Here is a 20,331-nt window from a genome sequence, read left to right as displayed (position 1 = left end):
AGAGTTGATTAGGTATCAGAATAAAAGATTTTACAATATATTCATGCTTTCCCACTGCTGATTTCAGGGTTGTGAAAAAAAGGGTGCAATTTTCTAACAGTTATTTTTAAAGCTCTATTATTTTTGCTTTGAAAATATACTGAAAAATTCAATTTTTTTGCTATAATGTCCATAGATAAACTGAAATATACACATGTATTTCTTAAAATATCTGGTCTCTACTAACAATACATATCAAAAAAGGCAAGGTAAGGATCCCTGGGAGCCTTGAATTCTTAGTGTTGACACTGGGCTCTAGCTTTGAGCTTATGTGATGAGGTCATGTTCTTCACATCTCAGGCTCCAATTGCTGAGACATCAGTGAGGGAAAGGATATTTGAAGGCTTCTTTCATTACGTTCACACAATTATAGTGAACACGGGCATGCTAGAGTTAGGCTGTTGCTTGCTCTTGTAGTCTCCAGTAAAGCTTGTTAAGAAAGTCATGTCCTGATGGAGACTTTAACTGGGATGAATATATTTCAAGGCTGTGGAGTTGATTCTTGCAAGAGTAGGTTCATCCCTCTGAATCATATCTGCTTACCCAGTCACACCTTATCAGAGGAAGCTACCCTACCCTGAACTACCTGGAGTAGACCACATTAAATAAAACTACTTTATTTAAAAATTGTGATTTCAGGTGTTCCTTAATGCTATAAAACACAGACTCAGATGAGAATAGCTATAGATTTTCCAAACTATAAAAATGTCTGGAAAATTCAAAGTATATATCCAATTTAAAAATATTTGAATGACATTTAACAGCAGAGAATCTCTCTTGGCTAATTATTGAATATTGTTTTCTGAGGAGACTTTGTCCTCTCATAAATGGCATTCTCCAAGCTGAAGTACATCTCTGAAACTTGAATCTCTGCCTGATTATCTAATGAGCAAGTAAAAGTGTCCCTGTAAGTGTCTTCCCGAATATCCTCATCAGGTAGCTAGCTGAGCTCTCAAAAGACTTCCAAACCCGTGGTTATTGAGGATGATGTTATTAAATAATCACCTCTTTTCCACTGCCAAATCTAGATTGCATGAAAAGAATAGGAACCGGAGTGGATTGTCAGCACGAACATGACAATACCAAGCAGAATGGGCTTAAGCTTTAAAGTATACAACAATGCTTGACTATCTGCACCTCTCAATAAAAATGACGCTTGCTTACCCTGATGCTCAATGCTCACCTAAAATGCCAATAACGCATTATCTACAATTCTTAAATAGAATCAGTTTTAAGAAGGAAAGCTGTTCTGTGAGTTTGGTGCAAACTTATTTGACAGACAACTTCACTTGAATTTATATAAGGAATTTTATGATTGACTCATATATTTGCATATTTTTATTTACTTTAAACATATTGTGCGCATTAATATTTCATTACATATCACACATAGTATATAAATATATATAATACTTATCTATTACAAATATATATTTTATATATTCATGTGGTATATTACTTGTATTTATATAATACACATCATGTTATACAATACTATTATATTACAAATACACATGAGAATTTATGAGGAGGTACTAATTTGCCTGACTGTGGGTTGTTTCTCTCGACCCTAGGATGCTATTGTAGAAGAAATTTTCTATGAACTTAATTGTCATGCTGAAATTGAAAACAAATCAAAATCTGAAAAATAAAATAAGCTGAAAAAACTTTGTTTGGATGTTACATGTACGGATTTGCGATAAAAATCTGTAAAATCAGTTTTCGAAAATCTACTTCAAAATTTTTCTTGGTTTTATTATATTATAAACACCAGTACATCAGCAGTCAAAATTTTAATTTGAGCATTCATAGCAATTGCATTATTTCCACAAACCCTCGCATGCTATTTCTGCTCATTTGATTCCCCAGAAGATTATTGCTATTTTTAGTTTCCATCTTTAGGGGTTTTAAGAACAAGCACAAGATACGGACATAGGCCCTGGGTTTCTGGGCATTACCTGAGGGCTTGGGTGTGTAACTCACATCAGCCTGAGTGTTGTTTACTGAGACAGCTGCTGTCAGAGAGGATCCAGGCCTGGAATGTGGAGACCCAAGTGATTCCTAAACACTCAGCCCTTATGTGGAAGTCACATGCCTTCAAGAGAGCTGTCTAAATATAGCTATCTTCAGGGTGTGATTTCTTTTTGCTTTCGGTCTTTAGGTTCTCTCTCCAGACTCATCCATCAGTGGGAACTTGAGAAAGTCTTCTAATGCTGTAAGATCTGATAGTTAACACTGGAAGGAATCTTACTTAACTGTTTCTAGTGGAGGCAGAGGATGCCCTGGACTTTTGAATGTGAAGATGCTGCCTCTGCAGAATCAATTCCAGAGTCAGACCTATCCATGCCCAGCTCTGCTTTCCTAATATGATTCTAGTTCTGCCTTGCACATACACATAAGGCATCCCTTTCAGTGGAAGGCTCAAGATAGTGATGTCACATGATGTAGCCTTTCTTGTGATTCCTAGTGGAAAGACAATCTTTTAATAACTTTTTGGGAATATGTTTACAAGGAATCAGAAAAAAAACATTATTTCCATTAAACAAATTTATTAAAATGAAAAATAATGTATGTTAAAAAAGAATGTTGGTCCTGTTAATAATTTGACAAAAATTAAAATCCTCCCCCTCCCTTTGCACCTCCTCCATGCCATTATCCTCTTCTTATTCTTTCTCTTTCTCCTTCTTCTCCCTGCTTCCTTTTTCCTTTCCCTTTCCACTCCTTGTTTGATGAGATATATTTATTCCATTCACTCTAAATTCAAAGTCAATATTCTTTTGTCTCAGCCTGTTTAGTAGCTGGCACTACAAACATTAATAACCACAAAGAAAGATCCTTTCTGTCTATAGTTTCATGCTATTTGACATTTCTGCTCTTCCATAAAACTACTGTTCAGCTGCCACCAGACTGGGGAAATTACAACCTTCTGTAACACCTGCCCTCTCTGGCCTCCACAAGCACATACACTCTCTTTTATCCTTCTATCCATATTTCTTTACGTGCAAGTTTTCTTTGCAAAGAGTCATTGGTCTAGTCTGGTTTCTTCTACACTATCAGTATTGGGCTCTCATTGGGACTTCTTGTAGATGGAGTGGCAGGGCTGTGTCCCGCCACCTGGCTAGCTTTACACGGAAACTGTATTCTTTTAAACACTGCCTGGCCCATTAATTTTAGCCTCTTATTGGCTATTTCTCACATCTTGCTTTAACACATATTTAGTAATCTGTGTAGCACCACGAGGTGGTCACTTACGAGAAGAAATCTTAACCTGCGTCTGTCTGGGAGAGGAGAGGCATGGCGACTGACTATGGCGACTGCCTGAAGCTCTGCCTGACTCCCTTTCTTTCTCCCACAATTCTGTTCTGTCTACTCCGCCTACCTAATTTTCTGTCCTATTAAAGGGCCAAGGCAGTTTCTTTATTAACCAATGAAAGTAACACATAGACAGATGACCATCCTCCATCAACTCCTCTTGGTTATCCTGTTGCTGACCTATTTTGTAGAGATCCTGCAGCTTTGGGTCTGCAGGACAGGCCTTTTCATGTACTCTAGCTGATCAAAGATGTGGTGGATGTTGGGATGGACCAACTCATAACCCTGGTTCAGGGCCTGGGTAGTTGGAGATTTTGTCAACTTGCTAGCTTTCCCCAATCTTTACCACCGGGGTCAGTTCTCCAACATTGTCCTGGCTAGTTCACCCTATACAGTGATGAGCAAGGGGCAGAGCTACTTTTCTTGTTTGCAAGCCTTTGGTATTGGCTTTTCCCACACCTATAACAGCAGGGCCAGCTCTACTGTGTTGTCCAGCCAAGCTACAGTGGCCACTCTCCTGAGTTCTGCAACTGGTGAGGGGCAGGGACAGCTCTTTCACTCATATGACGTCCTGGCCAGCTTTCCCACCTGCCACAGGCAGTGAAGGGCATGAAGAGGGAGGGAATCTCTCCTTGATCACACCACCATATGGCTGATGAGGGGTTAGACCAGATTTCCCATATTCACATTCTCATTCTCTGGGCTGGTTCATCCATGCCCTGACCAGATGTCAGTAGAGTCGGCTCTACTGGGCTGTCCGGGTAAAGCGTAGGGCCCATCTTCCGAAGTGTTGTAACTGGTAAGGGAGAGGGTCAGCTTTTCCCATCACAGGTGGTATGGGTAAGAGGGGAAGGATAATTTCTCCCCTTGCACCACATGGTGGATGAGGGGGTGTGGCCAACTATCCCACTCTCATACCCTGAGGACGAGCTTACCCATGCCTTAGAGAACAGTGTTAGCTCTACTATATTGCCCCCAAGAAGAGCAGGGCCTCCTTTCTTGAGTGCTTCAGCTAGCTGGTACAGGGGAGGATCAGTTCCTTTGTCTGTTTCAGGTGTTGAGGGGCAAGGAATAGGGGCATCTCTCCCCTGCCATGCCACTGTATGACAGGCAAGTATTGGAGACAGCTGTCTTGTGCTTACAACTTTGGAGCTGGCTCACCTACACCTCCACAAAGAGGGTCTGCTTTACTGTGCTGCCCAGGTGAGGTGCAGGGCTTGCTCTCCTGCTCTTGTGACCTCAGGGCTAGTTCTCTGTACAACCTCCCATATCACGCCATACATTTGCTCACCATAATAGTGCATGCCTGCCAAACACCACAAGGCACAAGGTAGGTCCATGTTTTCTCCTCTGAGCTAGAGGTAGACTGCCCCATACCTTCATGTGGGTCTTTTTGTCCAACTCAGTCTGTCTTGGTACTGGGAAGGGCCATGCTTCCTCCCAGGCCTGCATGTGTGTCCCTTTGTCCCACTCAGTCTGCCATCTCCATCAGTCTTTCTAACATCTAGTAACTCCTGACATAAATAAATGAATAAAGAATAAAGCCTGAAGTTTTCAACACGGTATGTAAGATCATTTAGGAAACACTCTTGGCTCTATTTTGCAGTTCCAGTGCTTTGGATTCTATGTCTTCTCAGTGCACCATCATCTTTTAACCTCAGCTTGACTGATGCTAACTGTTCAGACAGGTGCAGATAAAATAGCCTCCACAGGCACATTTCTTGATGTATGTCCTTCTGTTGTGCATTGTACCTTAGCTATTGACATACTGTCAACTGGGCTGTTCTCTACCCCAGGGACAGAACAGGGAGTAACAAGGATAAAAAGAGCAGCTTCAAGTCTCTAATGATTATTTCATGGACAGCCAACACTTTCTTGAAAAAAAAAAGAGTGAAAATGAATTCATAATAGTGCATAGTAATCATGAGCTTCAGGAGGTCATGTGGAGTTGTCAGGGAATCATTTCAGACAGTTTAAGTTTAATATTGTGTTTTACCCTAGATTAATACTGGTATTGATTAGAATCACTGTGCCACCACAAATAGCTGCAATAATGGCAATTGTAGCGACTACTTGAGCATTTGATATACTAGGTATGTAAGTGGTGTACCATGTGCTACTTTCAGATGAGCTAACAAACTGCATGTAAGCCCTTCTTACATTGCAGAGTTTGATGGTACTCTTTGGATATATTGCCAAATTATCTTTTCATCCTGAATGATTTTAAAATGCCATGTAGTAAACAGAATAAATTCTTACCTTGGTTTTGAAAACAACAGAAATACTGATTATACCAAAATATTTGTTTAGATCAAGACACAGAAAGATATTGTCACTTTTGCTAAACTCGAGTGGATATAAAATCATATTTATTTGGAATTTTTCCTAAATTATATTATTGAAATACATCACCATGATTTTGTCCAAGACAACTTAGTCATAGTCCAGGGGAAAATGACAATAAATAGATTAATGGCTTTTGCTTCTTGATACTATTTGGAAAATCATATCACTTTATCATTATTTAACCTATTACAACTCTCAAGGTTATTAAGCTGTTTTATATCACTGAATTTTGGGTAACTATATATTAATGGCTTCTGCCTTTTGATACTATTTGGAAAATCATATCCCTTTATCATTATTTAACTTATTACAACTCTCAAGGTTATTAAGCTGTTTTATATCACTAAATTTTGGGTCACTATATATGCAAAATATTCTGAAACAGTATATAGGTAAAATGGTTTCACAATCCCATGATGCTAAAATTTGCCTTTCTCTTTCTGAAGTCTTTCATGTGCCTTGAAAAGGCATGCGTTTTAAATAATGAGATATGAAACAGTTTCTGTTTTACCATTTCATCATATTGTGGGTGAATCTCATTATTTGATACTTTTTTAAATAATCACCCCTACTGCTAAGACTCACATTTATTCCCACCTGTGATGTATTAAATCTTCCTGTGCTGTTATTGTGGTACTGTATAATCTTGGTTTTCCTGGAAGTTTATTCAACCAACAAAGCATTAATGAATAGTATTATCCATAATATAAGGAAATGTATCTACTTTTATTATTTTCCAGGTGAATTATCACATAGTTGGTTATTAATTTGAAAATATACAAATTCTTCTATCTGTTAAAACACTATCACACTTTGTACTACCTGACTGCTACTGTTATTTCTTAGTTGGAAATTAAGGTGCCTTATTTAAGAAAACACTTTACAATTTATTATTCTTAGGTGCAGTATATAATTTTCAAATTGTACAACAAGGTTCAGTTAACTCCAAAACTGGGTATTAGTCTTGAGATATATAAAACCACAAATAAATCCTTAAAACAATTCTATTTTCAAAATAGGATAAAATACTACATTTATTTTCTTGAAAAAGTACTTAGGACAAAGAAAACATACAACCTAAAAGCAATAAAACCCTGAAGATAATTGCTATTGTTTTTTTTCATGTTTAGGAATTGTACACAAATTCCTTTGCGTTCAGCGAGAATGATACCACTAAGCATGTTCTGAACCTCAATAACTTCAATTTTGTAATCAGGAGATAACTGTTCCCATTTGGTTATATTTTGGCATTAACTTTATTGCTTTTGCTTATGGTATGGTCATGCACATACAAAGGCACATGAATATATATATATATATATATATATATATATATTCATTAATGAATGCCATGTGTATTTACAACACAGATGTATAAACACCTAAGCTGCAGGTTTGAAGTTTCATATTCCTGTCAATCTAATTTTCCTCCCTAAATATTCTGTTTAGTCTATACTCTATCCATTTCAGTTATTCCCTTCCTATATATCCAGGTAACTATTGTGCATCTCAATGTTTTGTTCTGAAACAGCAGAGTTAAAATATTGATCTATTATATATATATAATCTCTATATTTATATGTATGATCTATAACATATATATATATATATATATATATATATATCCTTAATATTTAAAAGTCACACTGCATTCACATAACTAGAATTCCCACTGATGGTCATTTGGAGAGTGTCTAGTATGTTGTCACTTCAGACAATGCAAATTATATGGGTTTAGCCAGTAAGCGCTCATGAGTGAAATAATGAAAAAAACATGGATGGCTTCTTTTATTTCTTAAAAATTTATTTGGGGTTATTTTTACACAATAAACTTTCACTTGCATTCTTAGAAAGGTATGTATACTCATCAATAAATTTATTTCTAGATATTTTGTTTTACTACCATTAAAAATACTGATTTGTCTTAAACATCCTTGATTTCAAACCACACAATAAAAGAAATGTACCCAGGACTGACAAGTTGGTTTCCAGAGCTAGATCCTCTGGACCCATGCAATGGAAGGAGGGAACTGAGCCCACAAGTTATTACCTGTCCTCGACACGCACATCATGACCTACTGGTGACTACACATACACACATGTAAACATACCGACATTCACATCACACAATGAATTTAATAAATAGTAATAAACTATGTAATTGTATTTGTTGAGTATAAAAGAAAAGTAATAAGAATGTAAATAGGACCTTCTGTGGTAAGCTCTTTAGAGTTCTAAGAAAATGTATTGGAAACAACATTCTGAGGCCTTTTGTCCTTATATAACATGTTGTCTATGTATGACAACACATTTAAAACACTGAAGAAAGTATCTAGTGGCTCATGGGTACTAAATGGGTGCTACATATATTAGTATTTCATTATGGGAGGTGTATGATATTTTTATTAATAAAAGAAACTTAGAAAAATCTATGAGAATAAATTGGGCTAAAATACTATTTTCTTTTATTCATTTTGAATTTTGTAATTTACCTAAATTATCTGACCATAAAAACCTACAGTTCAGGAACTTTACAAAATCATGAACATTTAGAATGAGTGCCAGAAACTACCAGTTACCCACTCAGTATCTAGTCCTTCTCCTTCAGTCTACTGACATCTGAATCTTATTTGAGAGAACAATTTGCAGAATTGTCAAATCTTGCTTATGAGGCATCTCTATATTAGTAGCAACATAACAGCTGTAGCCATGGAAAGAAAGCTGAGCATTTCTGTCTCCCTGCCCCCCATACGCTTGCTACATATTCATCTGACATTTTCTTATTCTGTTTAAAACATGAAATATCTGCGGGCAAAGCGCTCATCCTGACACACCGAGAGCTAAAAATCATCAATCATGGTGTGTAGGGGATTGATGATAGATAGCATTTGGAATGAAAGTTTGGCAGAAGACTTACACCATTTAAATTACCTTGTCTACATATCAATTAAAAATATGAAGAGGACTCCCCTTCTCCTATCCCATTAGAATTACAATTATTACTTGCAAAATAATGTGGGAGAGTAATTATTTTCAAATATTGTTTTTCCATTCCATCACATTGTAATCTTCCTCTTATTTAATTCATTTTAATTTACATAATTAAAGTTTTTTATATCCCACATAATAATCTCACTTAAAGAAAAAAAATATGATGTGCTAATTGCAAAAACTATTCTAAGTATCGGGAATAGGATAATGAATAAGAATATTGAGAACCCTCCTCATGGAATTCAAATTCAGGGAACACAGTTACAAGCAAAAATGCCATTCAGTAAATACTTAGTGAATGCCACAATTATTCTAGGCATTTCTACTTATGTTGAATTTTATGACTGTTTTAATTATGCTAAGCATAGTTTTCTATTTATTCAGTCTAAGTGATATTATGGTATTCATATAAAGTTACTATGTTTCTAGCTGTCTTTCTAAATTTTGTGTATTTAAATGTATTTCCATTGATTTTCATAGAAATTTTTAGGAAGCTACATAATTTAGTGATGATTATAGCTTTATTCATACTGGATTCTAAATATGTATCTACATGACCACCTTATTAAGATAAAAAATATACTCTAAACATTTTTAAAAACCTGGTTGAATTTTTTTAAATAACTGAACAGTTGCAATGATTACAACACAGTTAATTTGCATTTAAAGTGGACACAAAACAGTAAAATGTAACTCTTGCTTTCCAGAAATATAAGTAATTTTGTTGAGCATTTCTTTTTCTTTTAATCACGGTGACAGATTACATGACAGCAAAATAGGAAGTAAGCTTAATCTGAGGTCACAGTGTCCCAGTCATATTGACAAATCCAAGACTTTTTACATTAAGGATGTGGCATTTTTTTCATCTTCCAGCTTCAAACATTACCTCTACTGTTTCATTTTTTAAACACAATTTAATATTTTATAATTGAAATATGCTTCATATAACCTCATCCAATTCTGCCTGATAGTTTCTTTCACACCAAAATAAAGACAAATCATTCAATATTTTCCTGGTAAAGCCTAAGGCACATGTCATTTTCACTGAACAATTAGGTCCCGCTATTGTCAGCTCAGTAAAGGTACCCGACATCATCAGTGATCAGTCCTAGGGAATGACAATGTTATTTTTTTCTCATGGTATTGTTATATTTTCTCCGTTTTTCAGTATTTTTGTCTGATCTTCACTGCTTACTTTATGTAACATCACAGTTCTCAAAGATTATAAAGCTGCAGGGTTTAACCTTCTGAAGCAAGTATCAATATAGAATACATGTGCACACACATACACACATATAATATGGAAGCCACATGCACACACATGTATACACATATATGCACTATGTAGTTGATACAAGGTTCTAGTATAACTCACTGTCTATGAGAAGACGACATTGAATCCTGTGAGAGTAGCAAACAAAAAGAATCTATTGCAATGGAAGAACTCTTTCTAACAAGAAAACAAATTTACCTTAAGTTACTACCCTTTGTACAAATCTAGATCTTCCATTTTTTTTTATTTTTATAAGGCAATGATTTATCTCTAGATGCTTAAGAGAACCAGAGAGATTTAACAGAAGAGTTTGAAAGGGCTCAAAGTCATCCCAATACATTGTGTTGTTACTAAGATTCAACAGCTTTAGGTAGGAAACCTGAGGGCACTGGGCTAGAAATCTGAAGTCTCTGTATGATATATCACAGAAGGAAAGATCAAAAAAATCCAGACTAGGTGGAAGAACTCTGAGCACGCTGTCCAGATGATTTTTGAGACAGAATGAAGACAATTTGAGTTGTTTAAGGTTTTCCATACGTTGCAAATGACTAAGGAAATTTTTAAAGACTTTCCCACTCAGAGATCTAAACCTTGAGAGGGAGGGAGGGGAGGTATGGGTGGAGGGAAGGGGAGGGAAGGGGGAGAAGGAGGGGAGGGAAGGGGGAGGAGGAGCGGAGGGAGGGGGTAGGAGGAGGGAAGGAGATGGAAATTTTTAAATATAAAAAAAAAAAATAAACCATGAGAAAAAAAAAATAAAAGGGACTTTAAGCAGACTAATGCTCTTTAGGTGGCTCATATGAGATGGAATGTTGGTGAAACTGAGGATCCTAGATTTAAGAAGAGACACAGACTGTAGGATCACATGCCCTGAAGTCAGCATCGAATCACCTTTCTGTTTTCACTCTTGTACTTATTCTGACCACTCTGTCACGAAAATAGAAGGAAAGCTTCGTTTTATAGATTTTGGGTCCCTGATTCGCTTACCACTGGGGCCTGTCGAATTACTAGTGGATCTTTCCCTAGGTAGCTCCTTAATGGAAAAGGAATTTTTGTTTTTGCTTGTGAGGAAAATTGTAGAGAGTTTAGGGGCTTTGCACATAGGCTGTCGAGATTTACAAGTTGTTAAATTGGGTGACTGCAAACGCACCCCAAGATTCCTTGATCTCAACTGTGTTAATTGGCTTTCAGTTGATCTTCCATTTTTTATTAAAAATATACATATAAAATGTAAGTATATTAATGACTGATGGATCATGCGACCAAACCCGTCTCTCTGAGTGTGGCCAACAGCGGGGGCTGACTGAGAAGCAAAGGACAATGGCTCTGGGCTCCGATTGTTCTTCATGGACGGGCTCTGTGGGAGCCTTCTCAGCTTGGTCGATCACCTTCCTGGACCTGGGGGGAGTTGGGAGGACCTTGGTCTTAGCATAGAGTGGGGAACCCTGATGGCTCCTTGGCCTTGAGAGGGAGGGAGGGGAGGTATGGGTGAAGGGGAGGGGAGGGAAGGGGGAGAAGGAGGGGAGAGAAAGGGGAGAAGGAGGGGAGGGAGGGGGGAGGAGGAGGGAAGGAGATGGAAATTTTTAAATATAAAAAAAATAAACCATGAGGGAAAAAAAAAAAAAAGATCTTTCAAACAACATGAAAAATAGGACAGCAGAAACACTTACTTGCATGTAATCCAGAGGACCACCTGAGTGTGATTCCTGGGATAAGCATGAATCATTTATTATTTTATTGTTTTTCATACCTGTAGTATGAATTGCCTTCAGCTTGATTAAGTTGCTAAATGAGATTCCTGCTTGTTAGTGGTGACCATTGGGGTATGAATTACCTGTCTAACTGTGGCTCCGAGCAAGGCTATCATCTACTTAAAAGTATGCAACGAAGACAAATCATTAGAGACAAGGCACTATAAATATGCACAGAACAGGTATACAAGCAGTTTGAACAGTCTTAACAGCAGACAGTCAGGATCTGAGTTTCCTGCAGAGATATTGGGTTAGAAAGGGACTAGAAAATGGGGCTTGATGGGACAAATCACCACACATTGACACTAAGAGAATACATAGGAAACATTAATGGATATTGTGGTCTTTGATTTGTATAGTGGCTTTGTTAAAGAAGAGTAAAATATGCTACTTAAAAGTAGTATCAATAAAATATCCTTAAATATATTTGACAGGACAATAAACAGGGTAAAATATGAAAAAGCATGTGCTGACAGAGAGAATATTTATTTACTTTTTTGAAAATTTATTTTATTCAATGTACATTGGTGTGAGGGTGTCAGGTCTCTTGGAACTGGAGTTACAGACAGTTGTGAGCTGACATGTGGGTGCTGGGAATTGAACCCGGGTCCTCAGGAAGAACAGTCAGTGCTTTTAACTGCTGAACCATTTCTCCATTCCAGAGGAGATATTTAAAGGACAGGAGTTTAAAAGAGACTGGAAGAGACTTTCAAGCAGGGATGCTAGGTACAGAGAGGACACAGACACTGATGTAAAGATGAAGCTCATCTGGATTAAACAAGTAAAGCACAGAGGGAGAAATTAACAGGCCAGCTGTCACTCACAAAGCAGATTTTGGTTGCCATGGGTGCCCACAACACTTATTCAAGGACCTACAACCCTCTCTATTCGTTACTTTTCTGATCACTATGGGAGACAGCTGACAGAAGCAACTGAAGGGAGGAAGACATATTTTGGCTTGCGGCTTCTGGAAATGCAATCCGTCATGGTGAGATGAAATGCCACCGTGGCTTTCTTCATGGATGTGAGGGATTCACAGCAGCAGATGGTAGCTCATTCACTTTATGACTGACCAGGAAGAAATTACGTGATTGAAACCAGAAGTAAATACCACCTTCCAGGTTGACCTCTGCTCATATTTGACTAGCTAGACCACAGCCATAAGGTATTCACAATCTCCCAAAGCAATATTGTCACCTGGCAACACATTGGAACTCAAGAGCCTGTTCAGAGGACATTTCACCTGCAAACCAGACTACCCTCAAAAACTTGAATGCAAGATCTAAGAAATAAGAATCCAACCTCTTTTATGTACTGTTAATTTGTCAGCACCAAAAACAACACAGAGTGGTGTCACAAAAAAAAAACCCTTCAACATTTATAACTTCAAAATATAAAGTTCAATTTTGTTTTGAAACATTTTCTGATTATCCAGATAATTTTATTGAAAAGCTGAGTTGGATACACGATGGTCTGAAATCAAATACACCTAGTTCAACAGCTCTTTACAGTTACTGAATGAGAATAAATGACTCATGTTTTCTGGATTTCCATCTCTAGTTAGAAAGAATGCTATTCAGTTGTTGTTGTAGGGTTTAGTCATGGTGGATAGGTGCCAATATTCAGCTAGGCACATATGAATTACCCAATCTGTCATCTGTAATGGCCATTAACTAAGAGCAGGTAACCTTCCATTGTGCCTTCAACTAAATCTGTTCACACCTGGACTATAATACTAAGGACTATATATTAGATAATATCATGCCCAATTTTTTTCAGTGGAAGCTGCTATCTGCTACCTACTTATTCAATATCTTGGATAATTCTATTAAAATTAACTCAAAATGCTAAGTGAATAAAACTTCCATTTGTATTAAACCCTAGTACTGTCTCTTAGTATCAATGTTATAACTGCAGTGTTTGTCTTCAGGGTATATACATTCATGTTCACTTTCTTTTTCAGTTATACAATCTGTGCACAGAGGGGAAAGTTTGTTTGTATTCACATATTCTTAGTATTTAACAGACTCTCTTAAGCATACATGCTTGTTCTATGACAAAACAATAAATATGGAAGCTGTAACGTGTGTTATATTTTGAAAGTTGTTATTAAGACGAATATAATGTCTTTCATATAATGTTATATTTAAGAAAATTCCAGATTTATATTAGGAACTGTTTCCATAAGTAGTTTGATAAGGTTCTAAGGTAATATATTAAATTAGGAAAGAAAGTTGAGCTTTGACTTTTATGATATCAAAAGTAGTTACTGCTGACTTGCATCATAGAGTCTAAACTATGAGCTTTTTCTTATACTCCTGATTCCAGAAACAAATATCCATAGGACTTTTTTTTGTTAGTCCAGTGCACTCTCTGAGTAGCACAGTGTGCAGGAAAAAGAAGATGTTGATTTGATTGTAGATATGTAGCTATCACAATCTTCTGGAAATTCCAGTCTGTTTATACAGACAGAAATAATAAAGAATACAGCCAGGGTTGATTTCACAGTATATTCTTAGATAATAGTGACACTACAAAAATTTTATTTTATCAAGGTATCATATTGCAATGTTGAAACTTACCTAAGGCAGTAAAAACAAAATCCTGGTCATATAAAATAAACAAATTGCTGTATTTTGTTTTCATTTTCTTCCCATTTGGTTGCTGTGACTCAGCTACAGAGCAACTGTGAGTTATGAAGAATAACTTTGGGATTCATCACCCAAGAGCAATGGTAGACACACACACATACAGATGCGTGCATGCATACATAATTAAAGTAAGTCTTTTCTTTACCAATTGCATCTGAAATTATTAAAAAACTTGAACTTGAATAGTGGCATCTAGTTAAGGACCGCAAGACATTTATAGAATATACAATTATTCATGTTTGAGAAAATGATATTTTTAGAAAAAGCATGCTTGTCTTATGCATAAAATAACAAACCCTGATTCTCTTTTCAAATATAGGAAATAAAATGTTTTGTCTTCTAAAATTATATAAAAGCTATATTTTTGAAATATATCTTTACTTATTAAGAGAGTCTGTATAAGCAGGACACTATTCCACTAAGTATTAACTTATGTTCACCAAAAATAAGAACACATTATTTTATTTTATTAGATAATGTTGGTCAAACATAGCTATTTTAATATTCTAATATCACATTGGAAACTTAGCAAAGGCAGTAACAGCAAGATATTAGTCATAAAGAATAAATAAATTGTAATTTTTTTCAACTGGTTGCTACAGTTTGGATGCAGAGGAACTGTGAATGGGGAATTATGAAGAGTAACTTTGGGAATCATCGACCAATAGCAATGGAAGACATACACACAGATGTGTGCATGCAAATATAACTAAAGTAAGCTTTTTCATTACCCACTGAATTTAAACTTATTAACATACTTAAAATTAAAGTCATTTATAAATATTGGTATCACAGTATTATAATAGGCTTATAACTTTGTATTCCAGGATTGTCTTTTTCTTTTCCTTCTGAATTTATTTTTATTTAATATATATTATCATTTACAGTTGCACAAAATAAATCACAATTCAGAGATTTTTTTCATGCATATATAAATTCACTTTCTCAGATTTACTACTTATTTTCTCTTTTAATGAACGGTTCATTGGTGTTATTGAGAATAGAAAAACTTGATCGGGTACATTTTTTAATTCTAAAAAAAAGTAATTTATAGCTTATAATTAAAGATATAAATTAAGTAGTCTGTTAAGAAAAAACAACAAGTGCCATCAAGTGGAACCCCCAGGTTTGTGGTGATTTAACTAAGGTGGATGACAGTAGACCCCAAACAAACTGACAACAGGAACAAAAACAAACCAGAACAATGACAACCCCACCCTCTCCCAACAACAACAACAAGAAAGCAAAACAACCAAGCAAAGTAGTGATTGTCAGCTGAAATTCCAGAGACATTTTAAGATTTGTATAGTAAGACATCCCAGCAACAGCACGCTGGGAAGTAGCTAAGCTGGGAAGCAAATCGCCGCTATTAGATCCCATTCATGATTTAAATTCTGCTATTTTATCTCTTCATAACATGCAGTACTTTTTCAACCTCACATTTCCAGGCATTTCAGCTCCTGCTGACATAAATGCTTTCCCAAAATAGAATGTCACAGCAATCTTCTGCTAGACATCTACGCCCATTTGTGCACGTACTTTTTAGGATGCTTTTTTTTTTTTTTTTTTGAACCTCTTGACTGTGAGAGGGCCTGGAAGGTAGGCTCAGAATGAATGAGACCTTGTTTCCTGAAACGACACTAGACACTTTATCTGTGCTCAAAAAAAAATAAACATAGTCTCCTACCTTAAAAACAAACATCTCCCGTCGAAGAATAGCTAGAGTGTTGAAGTTCCCATCACAGATGTTGGGTTTGGCTCCTGGATAGGAAGGCCTGCCAGTGGGAGGCCGGGGAGGTTTTGGCCTGTCATTTTTCCTTGGGTCAACCGGAGGAAGAGATCGGTGAGGGGGCACTGTCGGTAGAGGTCTTGTAGGTGGAGGGATCTTGTCAGGAGGACCTTTTGAAAACATGAGGACAGGGCTTGGCTCACTTAAAACTGGAATAGTGCTGGAAGATACACTATGGAGAACAAGTGCTGATCAGCAGAGGGCACAAACTAAGCGAGCTAAGAGGTCGTTGAGATCGTATATTTTTGAAAACCCAAACTCTCAAATCCTCTCAAGCCTACCAAGGGTGTCTCAGTCATGAGGCTGGAGTCCAGCTCCTAGTACTATGATTTCTTTGTTAATTTTTAGTTGGTTTTATTTTAACCCAGTCACTGTTGGAAAGCTGCTCTCAAAACCAGTACGGAAATAGGTTTCTCATGAAGAAAAAATACAAGTATGGGAATAAATACTGAACTAATAACTGTGAGCTTCATTCAAGGGGAAACTGGACTTTGACAGATGTTGATTCTATGAAAATATTTCCGAAGATAAACACTAGAAAATCAGAGGTTATTCTACCGTATGTCGCCAGCTATCTATTATAAATTTTTACTGATTTCACTTTTATTTTAATGAAATGTCTTGAAAAATAGTTTAGCATTTCATTTAAATACTGAATCTAAATTGTCCATTGATTAACATACCACGGGTGAAATATTAATGTAAAGTATTTCTGAATAGAGGCTTCCAAGTCGAGCCAAAGTTTACTCATGTAATTTGCAACAGATGTTAGCCATCATTCCTCAAGGGATTGATGTGCTTTCTCTTTAATAAATAGAGTTGTTCACACTTAATATTTAGATATGGAATGGATATTCTTTCACAGCCCTTCAGTCTAGACTACTAATTCTTGATGTAATGAGAAAGAGATGTCTTTGATTTAAACAGGTGGGGGGAATTTATGACGACACACACAGGCAATGGATAACTCTGTCAGTATCGAAGCTCTTTGGGTTTGTGTCTGTGACATATATCAGTATATCCAATCCAATTTCAAATTTACTTTAATCCTAAGAGAATGTTTATGACTACACTATTAAAATTGAAAACTAATGTATGCAGAGCAAATTAGTGCTTATGAATTACACTGTTTAAGATGTAAATCATACCTCTTGGATAGAGACTGTTGACAGACTGATAGCACACACTTATTATCATAAAAATGAAAGCTTTCTTTCTTCAGTCTTGCAAAGAATACCTGCTATCGGTAAATTATGAATGTCAAAATCTTAATAATATGTGAAATGAATGTCTTTACAAAAGGTCACGGGTTGTACTCAGGAAGATATGGTCACAGTAAATATGCACAATAACTTTTTTTTATTAATTTGCATTTTCTGAATAAACCCTACAAGTAAAAATGCTGCCAAACCAGAAATGTAGTTTAGAATATTAGAAGTGTAATCCATGCAATCTGTTGATAAAACTTAGCCACTTATTTGCTTTCTTTCCCTTATTGTTGACTTTAATCCTAAGTAATTATACCTTTGAGTTAAATACATTTTAATGTTGAAAAACTTATTTTCTTGATGTTCAAAATTACCTTGTCTTAGAATAACAGGAATTTTAAATACTAATTCCAGTTGTCAGTGGATATGAAAGTTTCCTTATATTATGTGACATTTTGCACTTTTAACTATGAGTTTATATATTTACTTTAATATACTACTACCTAAATTTTATATGTCTATATTATTAGAGATTTATATGACTTTCCACTAAACACAACAAGAAAGCTCCATCAATGATTAAGTCTTTCTAGTAATCTATATATTAAGATCTGGGGGACTATTGCCAATACAACTTGACTGATGGAATTTTGCCACTACAACAGAACACTTTTCTTCTGTCTTTCTCTGTGTTATATGCTTAAAGACTCTACCTCAAATAAAATACACACGACTTCATGTTGCCACATACAATGAGGCAAGCAGGAACACATGAACCTACCATATATTTTCTGGATGCCCTGCAAATCGTCATTAGGAAGCTTGAAGTTGTCCGTTTCCATGTACTGGTAAAATGGTGCCATGATAGCAGTGGGGTCATTGGAATGCTCCAGCCCGAGAGCATGACCCAGCTCATGAACTGCTACCAGGAACAAATCATTTCCTGCCAAAGGAGGAGAATAGAGGTTAAGATTATCGCAAGTGATAGCCATGGAATTGAAAACGGCAACTTAGTGTTTTCAGTACATTAACCCAGGAAAATAAAAGGGCCTTTACTCTCATGGTCAGTTTGATTTTAACACTGGCATTCCTACTCGCAAATATTTGTTTTAACGTATTGAGATGGATGATAGTCACGGTGAAATTACAGATGCTTAGAGAGTAAAATTAAGAAAAAAATGCCAGCAACATCAAAATCCAGTATCTCTGGTGTTAAAGTGTCTTTCCAATGATAAGGTAAAATATATAATCGCTTATGTTATAAACATTACATTTAACACAATTTTTGCAATAATACAAAGTAGAGCAAACATACAAACCCTATTTTACACATAAAAGACCGATAAAGAACAGAGGATTTGCTTGTCTGGAACAAAGATCCTGCAAATACATTGTTACAAATTAGACCCATGTTATTGTGACTCCTTAATGAGTTCTAATAGCTTGCTACCCAAGAATAAAGGAATACTGTAACTTAAAACATCCATTTATTAGCCATCACACCAATTACAGTCATAGCATTAGTTTAATAAATACCAGTTCTAATCAATGCATAGATTATCTGAACAAAATGCATTTACTTTGGAGCTTTGTTCTCTCACTGAGAATTTTCACTTAGGTGAACTTATATAATATGCCCCATATAATATAAACGCAAGAGAAGTCCTGGGGTAATATTCTGGTCATTCCACTTTCTCCTACTTTCTTTCCTTTTCCTCCTTTGTCCTCTTCATTTTCATCGTTCCTTAAAATTTATATTTTATGTTTAAAGACAGATCTCACTATGTATCTCCAGGCCCACTCTCAACTCATGGACTTCCTGTCTCGATCTCTAAAATGCTAGGATTCATACATGGAACTTGAATTTCTGAGGATTGCATTTCCCAGGGAAATGATTAAACACATTGGAGAGGAAGGGCAACACTTTCCTTGGAGGCCTTGTTATAAATGAAGAAAATTTCAATAAACATTACTTTCAAAAAAAATCCTTAAAAACTCTTTTACACAACATAAAACAATTTAATGAGCTCCCTCTGAGAATTATATATTTTTGACACAAAGTAGCAAAATAAGCAAGAATATTCCCATTCCAGAGTGCTGTGTCTCAGAATGAAAGAGGTCAAGTGGCCAATTCTCATGTAACATTGACACACTGAGGATGAAGGAGCCACCGAAACGTTTTTAGCATCACTTTATTTCTAAAAACATTGACTAGAGACTGATGTAAAAATTTCAAGGCATTTTAAAACAGAAACGATAATGAATATTTTCAAAATGGAGGAACTTATCTTCTTTTCTTATAAAATTAACTAATAATAAAAATTAAATTATGAGAGAAAAAGTAATACATAGTAACTACAAGGGAAAAATACTATGCATCTTACTAGAAGCTTAGTCTTCTGTAGATCTTTCAAGGAGTTTACCCACACTTTCTTATTTAATTTTAGCAAAGTTCACGTGATTTGGTCACATTATTATTTCCATTTTAATAAATCAGAAAAGGGTTAGTGATAGTTTATAAGAATTTCAGTGTCATACAGTACGGCAAAATAAGCATGCTCTCTCAAGCCACCTGCTGAGTGCTTGCTTTTCATCACTAAAGTAAATCACATACATACAGCCATTCCTAAGCTTTACAATGTGGCAATGTGATGGCAGCCTCATGCACAAAGTGATTAATTATTGCACAATGGTTTAGTCATATCTACTGTGTGTTAGGCTCTTTTGTAGGCGTTGACAATGAATACTGAACAAAATAGACAAGAAACAAACCAGCAAACAAACTATTTACTTGACACCGTTTATGTTGTAGTGGAGAAGAGCAGATTGAAATAATGTAAACAAGGAAAGAATACAGTACAAGAATGACATGGACCATATCAAAGCGCAGAAATAATGAGGTTGAAGGGAAAAATTCAGAGCAAGTACGGCATTGTAGATAACAATAGTGAGTTTGCTCCTAGTCTAAAGAAGA

At 35.9% G+C, this 20,331-nt stretch overlaps 1 protein-coding gene across 1 annotated transcript in view; it reads right to left on the bottom strand.

Moving 5' to 3' along the window:
* Mmp16 (matrix metallopeptidase 16) overlaps positions 1–20,331 on the bottom strand; it is a 203,579-nt gene that overhangs the window by 37,305 nt on the left and 145,943 nt on the right. Inside the window, exons 5-6 of the mRNA XM_038348020.1 lie at positions 18,139–18,300; positions 16,048–16,259 (exon numbers count right to left, since the gene is read on the bottom strand). Coding sequence (XP_038203948.1) covers positions 16,048–16,259; positions 18,139–18,300 — 374 coding nt within the window. The remainder of the gene's footprint in view (positions 1–16,047; positions 16,260–18,138; positions 18,301–20,331) is intronic.

Source organism: Arvicola amphibius, chromosome 11, assembly GCF_903992535.2.
Source record: "Arvicola amphibius chromosome 11, mArvAmp1.2, whole genome shotgun sequence".
NCBI classification, from domain to species: Eukaryota; Metazoa; Chordata; class Mammalia; order Rodentia; family Cricetidae; genus Arvicola; species Arvicola amphibius.
This window is presented reverse-complemented; position numbering and strand designations above follow the sequence as displayed.